This window comes from Macaca thibetana, chromosome 16 (assembly GCF_024542745.1).
Source record: "Macaca thibetana thibetana isolate TM-01 chromosome 16, ASM2454274v1, whole genome shotgun sequence".
NCBI lineage: Eukaryota > Metazoa > Chordata > Mammalia > Primates > Cercopithecidae > Macaca > Macaca thibetana.
Genome location: NC_065593.1, coordinates 59,442,997 through 59,457,553, shown reverse-complemented (window position 1 = coordinate 59,457,553; position 14,557 = coordinate 59,442,997). Strand labels below are relative to the sequence as shown.

At 54.9% G+C, this 14,557-nt stretch overlaps 2 protein-coding genes across 5 annotated transcripts in view; one reads left to right on the top strand and one right to left on the bottom strand.

Moving 5' to 3' along the window:
- RNF213 (ring finger protein 213) overlaps positions 1 to 14,557 on the top strand; it is a 322,271-nt gene that overhangs the window by 13,154 nt on the left and 294,560 nt on the right. For 3 of the 4 annotated variants that reach the window (XM_050763979.1, XM_050763977.1, XM_050763978.1), the window contains one exon: positions 6,512 to 6,658. The exons of the other annotated variant lie outside the window; for it this stretch is intronic. In XM_050763979.1, the coding sequence (XP_050619936.1) occupies positions 6,512 to 6,658 (147 nt within the window). The remainder of the gene's footprint in view (positions 1 to 6,511; positions 6,659 to 14,557) is intronic. 4 annotated transcript variants of the gene reach the window in all.
- EIF4A3 (eukaryotic translation initiation factor 4A3) overlaps positions 1 to 14,557 on the bottom strand; it is a 321,735-nt gene that overhangs the window by 156,072 nt on the left and 151,106 nt on the right. The window lies entirely within an intron of this gene.

Sequence of the window (14,557 nt, the reverse complement as noted above, 5' to 3'; positions counted from 1 at the left end):
GGTGTGTGGTGTGTGGGTTTTTGTTGGGGTGGGTGTGGGTGTGGTGTTTGTTGTGTGGTTGGGGTTGGTTGTGTGGTTGGGGTTGGGGGGGTTGGGGGGTGTGGGTGGGTGTTGTGGGGGTGGTGTGGGTGGGGGGGGGGGGGGTGTGGGGGTGGGGGTGGGGGGGGTGGTGGTTGGGGGTGTTGGGGTTGGTGTGTGTGGGGTGGTGTGGTGTGTGGTGGTGGTGGTGTGTGTTGTGTGGGGGGTGGGGTGGGTTGGGTGGGTTGGTGTGGGTGTGTGTGGGTGGTGGGTTGTGTGTGTGTGTGGGTGTGTGGGTTGGTGTGGGTTGGTGGTGGGGTGTGGGTGGGGGTGGTGGTGGGGGTGGTGGTGGGTGGTGGGGGGGGTTTTTGGGGGGTTTGTGTTGGGGGGTGTGGGGTGTGGGTGGTGTGTGGGGGGGTGGTGTGTGGGTGGGGGGTGGGGTGTGGGGGGGGGGGGGGGTGTGTGTGTGGTGGGGGGGGGGGGGGGGGGGGTGTGTTGGTGGGTGGGGTGTGTTGGTGTTGGGTGGGGTTGTGGGGGTGTGGTGTGGTTGGGGTGGGTGTGGGTGTGTTGTGTGTGTTGTTGTGTGGGTGTGGTGGGTGGGTTGGTGGTGTGTGGGGTTTGGTTGGGGGTGTGGGGTTGTGGGTGGTGTGTGGTGGGGTGTGTTGTTTGGTGTTGGTGTGTGGGGTGGGGGGTGGTGTGTGGGTGTGTGTTGGTGGGTGTTGTGTGTGGTGTTGTGTGTGTGGTTGGTGTGGGGTGGGGGGTGTGTGGGGGGGTGTGTGTGTGTGTGTGGGGGGTGGGTGTGTGGTTGGTGTTGGGTTGGGTGTGTGTTGGGGGTTGTTGTTGGGGGGGTGTGTGGGGTGGGTTTGTGTGTGGTTGTGGGGGGTGTGTGTGGGTGTTTGGGGTGGTGTGTGGGTGTGGGGGTTTGTGGGGGGGGGTGGGTTGTGTGGTGTGTGTGTTGGGGGGTGGTGGTGTGTTTGGGGGTGTTTTGTTGTTGTGGTTGGGGGTGGGTGGGTGTGTGTGTGGGTGGTGTGTGTGTGGGTTTGGTGTGTGTGTGGGTGTTGTTGGTTGTGGGGTTTGGGGTGTGTGGGGGTTTGTTGTGGGTTGTGGGTTGTGGTGTGTGTGTGGGGGTGTGTGTGTGTGGGTTGTGTTGGGGTTTGGGTGTTGGTGTGGTTTTGGTGGTGGGGTGTGGTGTGTGTGTTGTGTGTGTGGGTGGGGGTGGGTGGGGTTTGGGGTGTGTGGGTTGTTTTTGGTGTGTGTTGTGGTGGTTGTGTGTGTGGGTGGTGTGTGGTGTGTGTGTGGTGTGTGTGTGGTGTGGTGTGTTGGGTTGTGTGTGGGGGGTGTGTGTGGTGGGTGTGTTGTGGGTGTGTTGTGGGTGTGTGTGGGGTTGGTGTGTGGTGGGGTGTGTGGGGGGGGGGTGTGTTGGGGGGGGTGGGTGTGTGGTGTGTGTGTGTGTGTGTGTGTGGTGGGTGTGTGTGTGTGGGGGTGTTGTGTGGGTGTGTGTTTGGTGGGTTGGGGGTGTGGGGGTTGGGTGTGTGTGTGGGTGGTGTGTGTGTGTGTGTGTGGTGTTGGTTTGTTGTTGTTTGGGTGGGTGTGTGGTGGGTGTGTGGTGTGTGTGTTGGTGGGGGGTTTGTGTGTGGTGGTGGGTGTGTGGTGGGTTTTGTGTGTTGTGGTTTGTGGTTGTGTGGTGGGTGTGGGTGGGGTGTGTTGGTGGTTTGTTGTGTGGTGTTGTGGTGGGTTTGGTTGTGTGTGTTGGTGTTGGGGTGTGTGTGTTGTGTTGTGTGTGGTGTTGGGTGTGTGTGTTGTGGTGTGTGGGTGGGTGTTGTGTTGTGGTGGTGGTGTGTGGTGGGTGTGTGTGTGGGTTTTGTGGGGTGGTGGGTTGTGGTGTGTGTGTGGGGTGTGTGTGTGTGTGTGTGTGTGTGTGTGTGTGGGTTTGGGGTGTGTTGTGGGTGTGTGTTTTGGTTGTGTTGTGTGTTGTGTGTGGTGTTTTGGTGTGGTTTGGGGTGTGTGGGGTGGGTGGGGGGGTGTGTGTGTGTGGTTTGTGTGGTGGTGTTGTTGTGGGGTTGGTGTGTGTGTGTGGGGTGTGTGTGGGTGTGTGTGTGTGGTGTGTGTGTGTGTGTGTGTGTGTGTTGTGGTGTGGTGGGGTGTGTTTGGTGTGTGTGTGTGGTGGGTGGTGGTGTGTGTTGTGTTGGGGGTGTGTGTGTGGGGTGTGTGTGGTGTGGTTTTGTGTGTGTGGGTGTGTGGGGGTGTGTGGGTTGTGTGTGTTGGGGGTGTGTGTGGTGGTGGTGTGTGTGTGTGTGTTGGGGTGGGGTGTGTGGTGTGTTGGTGTGTGGTTGTTGTGTGTGGTGGGTGTGTGGTTGTGTTGGGTGTGTGTGTGTGGGGGTTTGTGGTGTGTGTGTGTTGGTGGTGTGTGTGGTTTGTGGTGTGTGTGTTTGTGTGGTGTGTTGTGTGGGGTGTGTGTGGTGTGGTTGTGTGTTGGTTGTGTGTGTGTGTGTGGGGTGGTGTGGGGTTGTGTGTGTTGGGTGTGTGTGTTGGGTGGTTTTGTGGTGTGGTGTGTGTGTGGGGTGTGGTGTTGTGTGTGTTTGTGTGTTGGGGTTGTGTGTGTGGGGTTGTGGGTGTGTGTGTGTTGGGGTGTGTGTGTGGGGGTGTGTGTGTGTGTTGTGGGGTGGGGAGAGTGGGGTGGTGTGTTGGGTTGGTGTGTGGGGGTGTGTGTGTGAGTGTGTGTGTGTGGGGTGTGGTGTGTGTTGTGTGGGGTGAGTGGGTGTTGGTGTTTGTGGTGGGGGTGTGTGTGAGTGCGGTGTGTGTGTGTGTTGGGGGGGTGTGTGTTGGGGTGTGTGTGAGTGCGGTGTGTGTGTGGGGGGTGTGTGTGAGGGGGGTATGTGTGTTGGGGTGTGTGTGAGTGGGGAGAGTGGGGTGTGTGTTGGGGTGTGTGTGAGTGCGGTGTGTGTGTGCTTGTGTCATTCCCTTGGAGAGTAATCCCTTCCAGAGTGGCCAAGGCCACCCCCAAGCCTGGACCACATGGGATGCAGAAAATTTGGGTAACTCCTTTTTTATACCTAATTTGGAACTCCGTCAGAGTGGAGAAGTGGCAATGTGGACGGTGTTCCTTGAAAACATTGAAGACAAATGAATAAATCGTTTGCCATCTGGGGCAAACAATAAACCCGTCTAAAGACAGGAAAAGCTAAGAATTGAGTTACTTGGGGGAATAAAATTTTGAGAAGTTCCTATGAATAATGAGGAATCTAGAAAGCCACACAAATGCTCAAGCAGGACACCTACTCAAAAAAGACCTGAGAAGACCTCGGGGCAGGCTAGAAGGAAGGCTAAGTGTGGGAGGGGTGCCCCAACTCAGGGCCAGTCTACAAAGACTGAGAGAGTTTTTTGTTTGTTTGTTTGTTTTGTTTTTGAGACGGAGTCTCGCTCTGTCGCCCAGGCTGGAGTGCAGTGGTGCAATCTCAGCTCACTGCAAGCTCTGCCTCCCAGGTTCAACCGATTCTCCTACCTCAGCCTCCCGAGTAGCTGGGACTACAGGTGTGAGCCACCACGCCCTGCTAATTTTTTGTATTTTTAGTAGAGACGGGATTTCACCGTGTTAGCCAGGAGGGTCTCGATCTCCTGACCTTGTGATCCACCTGCCTCGGCCTCCCAAAGCACTGGGATTACAGGTGTGAGCCACTGCGCCTGGCCAGTTTTGTTTTTTTTTCCTTTTGGCTGTGGGTGTTTAAGGAAATTGCTATCAAACCACTAATTGGCAACAAGCTAAAGGAACAGAGAATTTATTATTTATTTATTTTTACTTTTATTTTTTGTTTTATTTATTTATTTATTTATTTATTTATTTATTTATTTATTTATTTATTTTTGAGAAGAGTTTCGCTCCTGTTGCCCAGGCTGTAGTGCAATGGCGTGATCTCGGCTCACAGCTGCCTCCACCTCCCGGGTTCAAGCGATTCTCCTGCATCAGCCTCCCAAGTAGCTGGGATTACAGGTGTGCACCACCACGCCCGGCTGATATTGTATTTTTAGTAGAACAGGGTTTCTCCATCTTGGTCAGGCTGGTCTTGAACCCCTGACTTCAGGTGATCTGCCCGCCTCAGCCTCCCAAAATGCTGGGATTAGAGGTGTGAGCCACCGTGCCTGGCCTATTATTTATTTATTTATTTTTTTTAACGTTTTAAAATTTTTTTATTAGTGGAATCTGCTTGAATTTGTAAAATGTAGAGTTGACACTGAAGGTGTGATAAGAATGAAGACATTTACTAGGGAATCTTGAACAAGAGAAAACCAACATGAACAAGGGAACAAAAAAAGAGGCCGGACACAGTGGCTCACAGGGTGACTGTGAGATCCTGCATCAAAAAGAGAGAGAAAGAAGGAAGGAAGGAAAGTAAGAAGTGTTGATGAGGATGTGGAGAAGTTGTAAGTGTTGTACAGTGTGGGTGGGAATGTCAGATGCTGCAGCCACTAAGGAAACAGCAAGGCAGTTGATCCAAAAGTTACACATAAAATTATCCTAGGCTGGGCGCGGTGGCTCACGCCTGTCATCCCAGCCCTTTGGGAGGCTGAGGTGGGTGGATCATGAGGTCAGGAGATCGAGAACATCCTGGCCAACATGGTGAAACCCCGTCTCTACTAAAAATACAAAAAAAATTTAGGTGGGCATGGGGACACATGCCTGTAGTCCCAGCTACTCAGGAGGCTGAGGCAGGAGAATCACTTGAACCTGGGAGGTGGAGGTTGCAGTGAGCCGAGATCGCACCACTGCACTCTAGTCTGTCAACAGAGTGAGACTCAGTCTCCAAAAAAAAAAAAAAAAAAAGAATATGATATGGATCCGTGCTGCAGTGTGGATGGACCTCAAAAACATGCTAAATGAAAGAAGCCAGATACAAGAGGCCATGTATGATCCCATTGATGCGAAATATCCACGATAGACTCACCCATGGAGACAGAACACAGATTAGTGGTTGGCTGGGAGGAGTGGGGAGTAGGGAGTCATTGCTGTGGGGTTTCCTTCTGGGGTGAAGAAAATGGGAACTAGGGCCGGGGGTGGTGGCTTCTCACCTGTAATCCCAGCACTTTGGGAGGCTGAGGCGCGTGGATCACTTGAGGTCAGGAGTTTGAGACCAGTCTGACCAACATGGGGAAACCCCCTCTCTACTAAAAATACAAAAATTAGCTGAGTGTGCTGGTGCTTGCCTGTAAGCCCAGCTACTTGGGAGGTTGAGGCAGGGGAATCACTTGAACCCAGGACGCAGAGGTTGCAGTGAGCCGAGATTGAGCCACTGCACTCCAGCCTGGGTGACAGTGAGACTGTCTCAAAAAAAAAAAAAAAAAAAAAAACGGCTAAATATACACATATCCACACATGAGAGAAGTTCAGAGTGAATGCACAGGTGAACGCCGCTGGGGTGTCTCTGGTGACGAGCTTACAGGGGCTTTTGTGTGTTTTCCCAATCCCACGGGGAACCTGTTGAATTCTGAAGCTGAGAGCGGTGTACGCGTTCTAGAGAACGGTTCTCTAAGCACAGACGCTGCATTCTAACCATGGTGAGGAGGGTGCCCGGAGCCAAGGGAGGTGGCCCCAGCGAGCTTCGTGGCCAGCCTCACCCCGCAGCAGAGTCAGGTGGTCAGTCTTTACCCGCAGTCATGGGGTGGGTGGAGAGGGAGAGGGTGCAGAGAGGGGCCCGCGCCTGTCCCTTGGCACAGCCGTTCTCCACTTGGTCTCTCCCTTGGTGGCCGCTGGTTGCCGACTAACCGGGTGCCCTTTGTGGATTCTTCCTCTGGAGAGGCTGCTGGGTTTGGCTGCTGGGTTTGGCTGCTGGGTTGTACTTCCTGCGGTGAGGGAGGAGGAGACTCTGCTGCAGCCGGGGCCATTTGGGTTCGAAGCTCCTGCTGGAGCTTCCCTTCCTCAGCTTCCTGCTGGGCGTCTTGCTGTGAGGTCTCCTGGTGATGCCCAGTGTGGGAGGGAGGTGCCGGATGAGCATGCCCGCTGCGGGGCCAGACTGCCCGCCTCTGGCTCTAGGGGTTCAGGAGGCCTGGCCTGGCTGGACCTGGGGTGCCCGGGCCTGCCTGTAGCTTCTGGGTTGGTCTCTGCAGTGCATCTGTGCTCTGAGCACAAGCCAAGGCATTTGTGTGGAGGCCCAGGGGCGCCAGGAACCTGGTAGGGTGCTGGGAGCTTGGCAGGGTGCTGTGAGCCTGGCAGGGTCCCTGGAGCCTGGCAGGGTGCCACCTCTGGTGTGGGCAGTTCTTCTCTTACGTGGATTTGCCCTGCATGTCTGCAGGAGCTGCTTCTTGGTGTCCCCACACCCTCCTGCCCGTGGGCCCTGGATGCAGAGGGTGCTGGGGAGCTGGTCAGTGCCCACACGTGGATGTCCCTGCCTGGGCCTTTCTGAGAGCAGGTGACCCCTGAGGTGGGGTCTTTGGGAGTCTGCTAGAGCTGTGCGTGGGGTGCACAGCCCTGCCCTGTCTGAAGGGGGTCGTGTTTCAACAGGGAGCTGCGTCAGAGTTTTTGGTAGATGCTACTGTAGACCTCATATCCGATGAGTGGGAAGCTGCTCATGCCATACCCCGCAAGAGAAGGAAGCAGGACGCAGCCCCGCTTGAGGTCGCCGGCGTGCCTTCTGCAGACTGTGAGCAGGTAGTCTGAGTCAACAGTTGGGCAGTACGCTCCCCGCCCCGCCCCGTGCATGCCGGCACAGCCACCTCGCGCTTCCGGCCCTGGAGTCCCCGCCAGCCAAGGAAGGCTGCCCAGGACTGGCGTTCTCAGGTCACCCTTGGGCTGTGACAGAGCAACGCTGATTCAGGCTTGGCTCTTGTGACTCTGAGGACATTTTGCTAGCGGTGAATTTCCGCTTTGTTGTGCTTGCCCTTCTGGCCCCCATCCTTCCACTCGCCTTTTTACTCCATGCAGCTGTCCCCTTGGACACCTGGAGAAACTTAACCTGGTTGCACTCACCTGGCTAAAGGTCCACTGGCAACACAGGCTTCATCACAGACAGCAGGAGGGGAGCCTGAGGGGCTGAGAGGGCCGGGCCCAGGCAGGCGGGGGCCGGACCAGGCCTCTGACTGAACACAAGGTCTTGGATGGCGCTCGCCGCATGGGGGTGTAGTGGAAACCCTGCTCAGTTTAGTCTCTGGTTTCTGGAAGTTGAAATCCTGACTTTTTCTTTCTCTCTTTCCTTTTTTTGAGACGGAGTCTCGCTCTGTCACCCAGGCTGGAGTGCAGTGGCACGATCTCAGCTCACTGCAACCTCCGCCTCCCGGGTTCAAGCGATTCTCCTGCCTCCCCCTCCTGAGTAACTGAGACTACAGGCGCCCGCCACCTCGTCCGGCTACTTTTTTGTGTGTATTTTTAGTAGAGACGGGGTTTCACCATGTTGGCCAGGCTAGTCTTGAACTCCTGGCCTCAAATTATCCACCCACCTTGGCCTTCCAAAGTGCTGGGATTACAGACGTGAGCCACCGTGCCTGTCCAAAATCCTGACTTTTTCTATAGCATTTAGAAGTATTACAGGACTCGCTAATAATATCGAGAATGAAATTAGCTAACACATGTAATGAAACTTTGGCTTTTGGGGAAAAGCAAGGGAGCTTCGTACCTTGAAGAGTGATATTTGTGAAGTTTATTACTGTTTTACAGAGGGCGACACTCCCCGCCTTCCCTGCGCCGCTCCCCCCGGCCCATCCACATGGTCACGTGTTCATTGAACAGAGATTTACTGAGCATCCACCACCTGCGGTGGGTCCTAGGTCTCAGGTGTACGCAGAAACGTTCGAGGCAGGCGTGCTCTTCCCTCTGTGGCCTGGGGCTTGGCCGTGAGCCCGCTCCTGCAGCTCTTGGGAAATGCAGGCAGCGTCCACATGGGGCTGGACTTACTCAGACCTAAGGCACGGTGTGGGTGGAGAGCTCATTCTCAATAGCAACAAAAATATGAGAAGCAGCTTGTAAAATAAAGGACGGATTCATAGGCCTGGCGAGGAGAAGGCTCTGGGGCTCAGCAGACAGTGAAGCCCCTGGAGAGGTGGACCCTTCCCCAGAGAGAACGTGGAAGGTTTAGCACTGCAGAGATGTCTGCTGTCACCCAGAGTGACACAGGAACTTAACCAACTAATTAATGTGTAACAATAGTACAGCTCTGAATGGGTTTGGTGGTTTTTGTTTTTGTTTTGAGACAGGGTCTTGCCCTGTGTCCCAGGCTGGAGTGCTGTGGCAAAATCATAGCTCATTGCAGCCTTGACTTCCTGGGCTCAAGCAATCCTCGTGCCTCAGCCTCCCGAGTAGCTGGGACTACAGGCGAGCACCACCACGCCCAGTTAATTTTTAAAATTTTTGGTAGAGATGGGGTCTTGCTGTGTTACCCAGGCTGGTCTGAAACCCCTGGGCTCAAGCGATTCTCCCACCTCAGCCTCCCAAAGTGCAGGGGATTACAGGCATAAACCACCACCCCAGCCTGGTTTTGTAGTTTTGGAAGCTGACAGAAAGATTTTAAACTATCAATTGGAGAAGATACTTAACGGATGTGAGAAGGAGGAGAAATGGATGGGAAATTTATAGTAAAACTGTCAACATACACGGGTGGAAACATTCCCGTGGAGTAACAGGCACAACCTGGGGATGCGCACGGAGCATGAGTTGTGAGCTGGAGTGATGCACGGCATGTGCGGACGGGAGCGTGTTGGTCACGGTGTACACACGGGTGTGGAAAGTGGGGTGTCTGAACCATGGGCTCAGCATTTGGGTACAACACACACACCCCACTCACAAACCCCCCCAACACACACACCCCACTCACACCACACACACACCCCACTCATATCACACACACACCCCACTCACACACCCCCAACACACACATCCCACTCACACCACTCACAACACACATACACCCCACTCACACCACTCATACCCCAACACACACACCCCACTCACACCACTCACACACCCCCAACACACACACCCTACACACACACCCCACTCACACCACTCACATACCCACCACACACATATCCCACTCACACCACTCACCCCCAATACACACACATCCCATTCACACCACTCACACCCCCAACACACACCCCACTCACACCACTCATACACCTCCAACACACACACCCCACTGACATCACTCACATACCCACCACACACATATCCCACTCACATCACTTACCCCCAACACACACACCACTCACACCACTCACACCCCCCCAAATACACACACATCCCACTCACACCACTCACACACCCAACACACACACACACAACCCACTCACCCCGAACACACACACCCCAACACAGATACATACCCCACTCACACCACTCACACACACCCAGCACACACACACACCCCACTCACCTCCAACACACACACCCCACTCACACACACCCCCCACACACACCCCAACACACACATACCCCACTCACACACACACCCCAACACATACATACCCCACTCACACCACTCACACACACCCCAAGACACACATACCCCACTCACACCACACACACCCCCCAACACACACATCCCATTCACACCACTCACACCCCCAACACACACCCCACTCACACCACTCATACACCTCCAACACACACACCCCACTGACATCACTCACATACCCACCACACACATATCCCACTCACATCACTTACCCCCAACACACACACACACCACTCACACCACTCACACCCCCCCCAATACACACACATCCCATTCACACCACTCACACACCCAACACACACCCCACTCATACCACTCATACACCTCCAACACACACACCCCACTGACATCACTCACATACCCACCACACACATATCCCACTCACATCACTTACCCCCAACACACACACACACCACTCACACCACTCACACCCCCCCAAATACACACACATCCCACTCACACACCCAACACACACACACACAACCCACTCACCCTGAACACACACACCCCAACACAGATACATACCCCACTCACACCACTCACACACACCCAGCACACACACACACCCCACTCACCTCCAACACACACACCCCACTCACACACACCCCCACACACCCCAACACACACATACCCCACTCACACACACACCCCAACACATACATACCCCACTCACACCACTCACACACACCCCAAGACACACCCCACTCACACCACACACACCCAACACACAAACTACTCACACACACGCCCCAACACACACACACACACCCCACTCACCCCACTCACACACCCCCCAACACACACATGTCCCGCTCATACTCATCTTGTAGTCACACTGAAATACACAGTGGTCTCTCGTTACCCACAGGGGATCGGTTCCAGGACCCTGGAGGACACCAAAATCTGAGGATGCCCAGTCCTAGATATGAAACGGCGTGCCATCGGCACATAACCCACAGCGTCCCCTGTGCACTTTATTTTTTATTTATTTATTTTTGAGACAGATTCTCCCTCTGTCCCCCAGGCTGGAGTGCAGTGGCATGATCTCGGCTCCCTGCAACCTCCGCCTCCTGGGTTCAAGCGATTCTCCTGCCTCAGCCTCTAGAGTAGCTGGGGTTACAGGCATGCGCCACCATGCCCGGCTCATTTTTGTATTTTTAGTAGAGATGGAGTTTCGCCATGTTGGCCAGGCTGGTCTCAAACTCCTGACCTCAGGTGATCCGCCTGCCTTGTCCTGTTAAAGTGCTGGGATTACAGGTGTGAGCCACCGTGCCTGGCCTGATTCAATATTTTAATGTAAAACAGCATCCTAAAAGGTCTAGAAAATATAGGGGGATATTTATAAAATTCTGTAAATACTTCTAAGCCTCACCCCCCGCTAAAATTATAAATACCACTATGATTTATATAGTTGGAGATTCTGGGTCAAAGAAGACCATGAAACTGTTCAGTGGAAAAGCAGACAGCAGGAGGCACCAGCAGCGCAGGGCCCCTACCGGGGCACTTGGCCAGTCCTCACCGAGAAGTAAGCGGTCCCCAGTTCAGGGCCAGGCGGCAGTTCACAGGGGAACAGCTGAGAGGGGTGAGCCTGGGGCTGCTCCTCCGAGACCTCAGCCCCGCCTGCAGGTGCGATGATGTCAGATGGTCGGTTTTGTTTCTACAGAAAAGAGGGTCTGGGCTGGCGGCTTGAGGGCAGTGGTCTTCCAGGAACTGGATCATGGTCCCTCCAAGGATCTCTCCTGCAGTTGCCTCTGTGTTTACTGCAGTTTTTCCGCAGCCCCATGTTGTGAGCAGAGGGAGTAAGGCCTGGCCCCTGCCTCCAGCCTCCCTGTGCTCTGCCCAACCTCCGCATGCTGCTGCTGCTGTTTATTCCTGGCTGGCCACTCCTCCTGCAAGGCAGGCCCTGGGGAAGGCTGCTGGCAGTTGTTCCTAAGGTCTGAGCCCTTTGCTACATCAAGGAAAGAAGCAGTAGGGGGCCTGCGTCTTCCATGCTGGTTGGGAGGTGGGGGGTGGTCAGGGGCCTGCCTCAGTGGGCTCCTCCTGTTCCCAGCTGTGACTCAGCAGTCCAGAGCCTGAGGATTCTTAGTTTTTGCCAGAGCCTGATTATGTCGTTGAAGCTGCTAGAGCATCCATGACCTTGGCTTATTTTCAACTTTCATAGTTAGGGAATAACTTAATTTGAGGTTTGATTATTTTAACCATTAGAAATCTTTGGGTTATGGCCAGGCACAGTGGCTTACACGTGTACTTGCAGCCCTTTGGGAGGCCGAGGTGGGTGGATCACCTGAGGTCAGAGTTCAAGACCAGCTGGCCAACATGGTGAAACCCCATCTGTACTAAAAATACGAAAATTATGGCCAGGCACGGTAGCTCACGCCTGTAATCCCAGCACTTTGGGAGGCCGAAGAGGGTGGATCACCTGAGGTCAGTTCAAGACCAGCCTGGCCAACATGGTGAAACCCTGTCTGTACAAAAATACAAAAAAAAAAAAAAAAAAAAAAAAAAAGCTAGGCATGATGGCAGGTGCCTGTAATCCCAGCTACTCGGGAGGCTGAGGCAGGATAATCCCTTGAACCTGGGAGGTGGAGGTTGCAATGGGCTCAGATCATGCCATTGCACTCCAGCCTGGGCAACAAGAGCGAAACTTCGTCTCAAAAAAACAACAAAACAAAACAGAAACCAAAAACAGAACAAAAATTAGCTGGGCGTGGTGGCCTGAGCCTGTAATCCCAGCTACTCAGGAGGCTGAGGCAGGAGAATTGCATGAACCCAGGAAACAGGTTGCAGTGAGCTGAGATTATGCCACTACGCTCCAGCCTGGATGACAGAGTGAGACTCCATTTCAAATAATGGAAAGCCCAGCTCCACCTGGCTAATCCCATTGAGGGAGTTTATTATGGACACACCTGATGAGCCCCGAGGCTGCAGGCGAGGCTTGGTGCAGGCGTCTCTGGCCCTGTCTGCTCTGCCTTCCGGACATGGCTCCCCCACCGAGCCTCTCACCAGCTGTTTCCCGTCACTCCCTCGTGCCACACAGTGGCTTCCCTGTGATCCACCTGCTACTCTGTCATTCAGGGGACAAGAGAGCGCCTCCTCTGGTGAGTGATTCCTCTGGAGAGAGGAAGCGCTTCCTCAAATCTCATTGGCTCTGATTGGCTCACGGGCCAATCCCCCAGTGGGTCCCTGTGGCCAGGATGATAGACCGCAGTGGTTGACATCAGCCCACGCACAAGAGCTGCCCCTGGGGCTGGAGTAAAGCTGATGGTACTGAAACCATGCGGCCGAGAACAGGGAGAGCCAAGGGACCATCCCCCAGGATAGGCCATCCTGTGCTGTCACCAGGTGGCCACAAACACCTGCTGTGTGTGGACAGTGACCGTGACCACAGCATCACCGATGGGGGCCTTGCGTGTGCCAGACAGTGTCCTACAACTCTCTGTGTGCTTCGTCCCATTTGGTCACCCTCAGTGATGCTGTGATGTGGAGACATCTGCTGTCTCCACTTTAAAGATGGGGAAACTGAGACCCACGGTGGCTCAGTGACCCACCTGGGGTTGCCCAGCCAGTGTGGCATGGGGTGAGCTGGATGGGAACTCAGGCAGGCCCTCTAAACCCAGCCCAGACATCACTGCGTGGCAGCCCCAGAGGCACCAGGCAGCTGGCCGGGCAGGGACGGTGTCATCGCCTCTCCGAGGCTAGGCTGTCTTCAGGGCTCGGACCCCACCTGCCAGGTCTCCTCAGCATACTGAGGCCGATGGGTGCCTGCAGTGAGGGGTTGTGCAGCACCTGCCTGTTTCTTGACGGCCTCTTGCTTCCCCCTTTCAGCAGGTCCCCGGCAGCTGACCAGCCTGTCATTCAGAGGCTGACACCTGCCCTGATGATGCCACTCTCCAGTGCTGGGCCCCAGCCCCGGACTCTTCTGCTGCGGTTGCTTCTGCAGGTGCTTTTTTTTTTTTTTTTTTTTTTTTTTTTTTTTTTTTTTTTTTTGAGATGGAGTCTTGCTCTATTGCTCGGGATGGAGTGCAGTGGCTTAATCTCGGCTCACTGCAAACTCTGCCTCCCAGGTTCAAGCAATTCTCCTGCCTCAGCCTCCCAAGTAGCTGGGATTACAGGCGCCTGCCACCACGTCCGGCTAATTTTTTGTATTTTTAGTAAAGACGGGGGATTTCACCATGTTGGCCAGGCTGGTTGCAATCTCTTGACCTCCAGTGATCTGCCTGCCTCGGCCTCCCAAAGTGCTGGGATTACAGGCCTGAGCCAACACGCCCGACCTATTTTTTTTTCAATATTTGAGATGGAGTCTCACTCTGTCGCCCAGCTTGGAGTGCAGTGGCCAGATCTCAATGAAGCGCCATTTTAGAGTCACGCTGCGCTGGGAGTGAGTCTTCCCTGTCTGCACCCAAACGCTCCAAGTGTGTCATTTCAGGGGTGGTGCTTGCTCCCAGGAACGGGACCAGGTGCTCTCAGCGGTGTGGTGGGTTGGTGGTCTGGGGTCGGCATCAGGGATGCAGGCCGAGCAGGAGGCTAGAGCCGAACTGTGGCCTGGGGAGATGTTACGGGTCGGGGGGCAGGTGGCGGGGGGCGGGGGGGGCCTCCTGTGCTTTGTGTACACTGAGCGTGGGTTTCCTCTGAATTTAAAAAGGAGGAGAAAATCAGAATTTCTGGCCCTGGTTCTGGCAGGAAGTGCGGTCGTGTGTGAGAGAGAAGGCCTTGCAGTGTCGGCCTGGCCTCCTGGAAGCCCTGGGGCACAGCCCTGTCCAGCTGCTGCTTCGCCATGCCCTGGGCGGGTGGGAACGCAGCCTCCTCCTGGGGCCACACAGGGGCCAGCCATCAGCCGAGGGGCTCCTGAAGTGGCAGTGACGGGACCCTGTGGCCCTTCCTAGTCCCCTCACTACCAGTTGCTGAGGAGAGGGTAGATTAGCCCCTGGGCTGCACCTCAGTGTGTGTGGGTCTTCCCGGGCGTGTGGGTGCAGGAGGTGGGGGGTGTGGAGTGGGCACAGGTTCACACCTGCTGCCTGGCAGTTCGGGGCCCTCATCACACACCACCAGGTTTCAGGGGATCTGCAAGTCACTTTCCTGTAGTGACCCGATCAGCACGCACC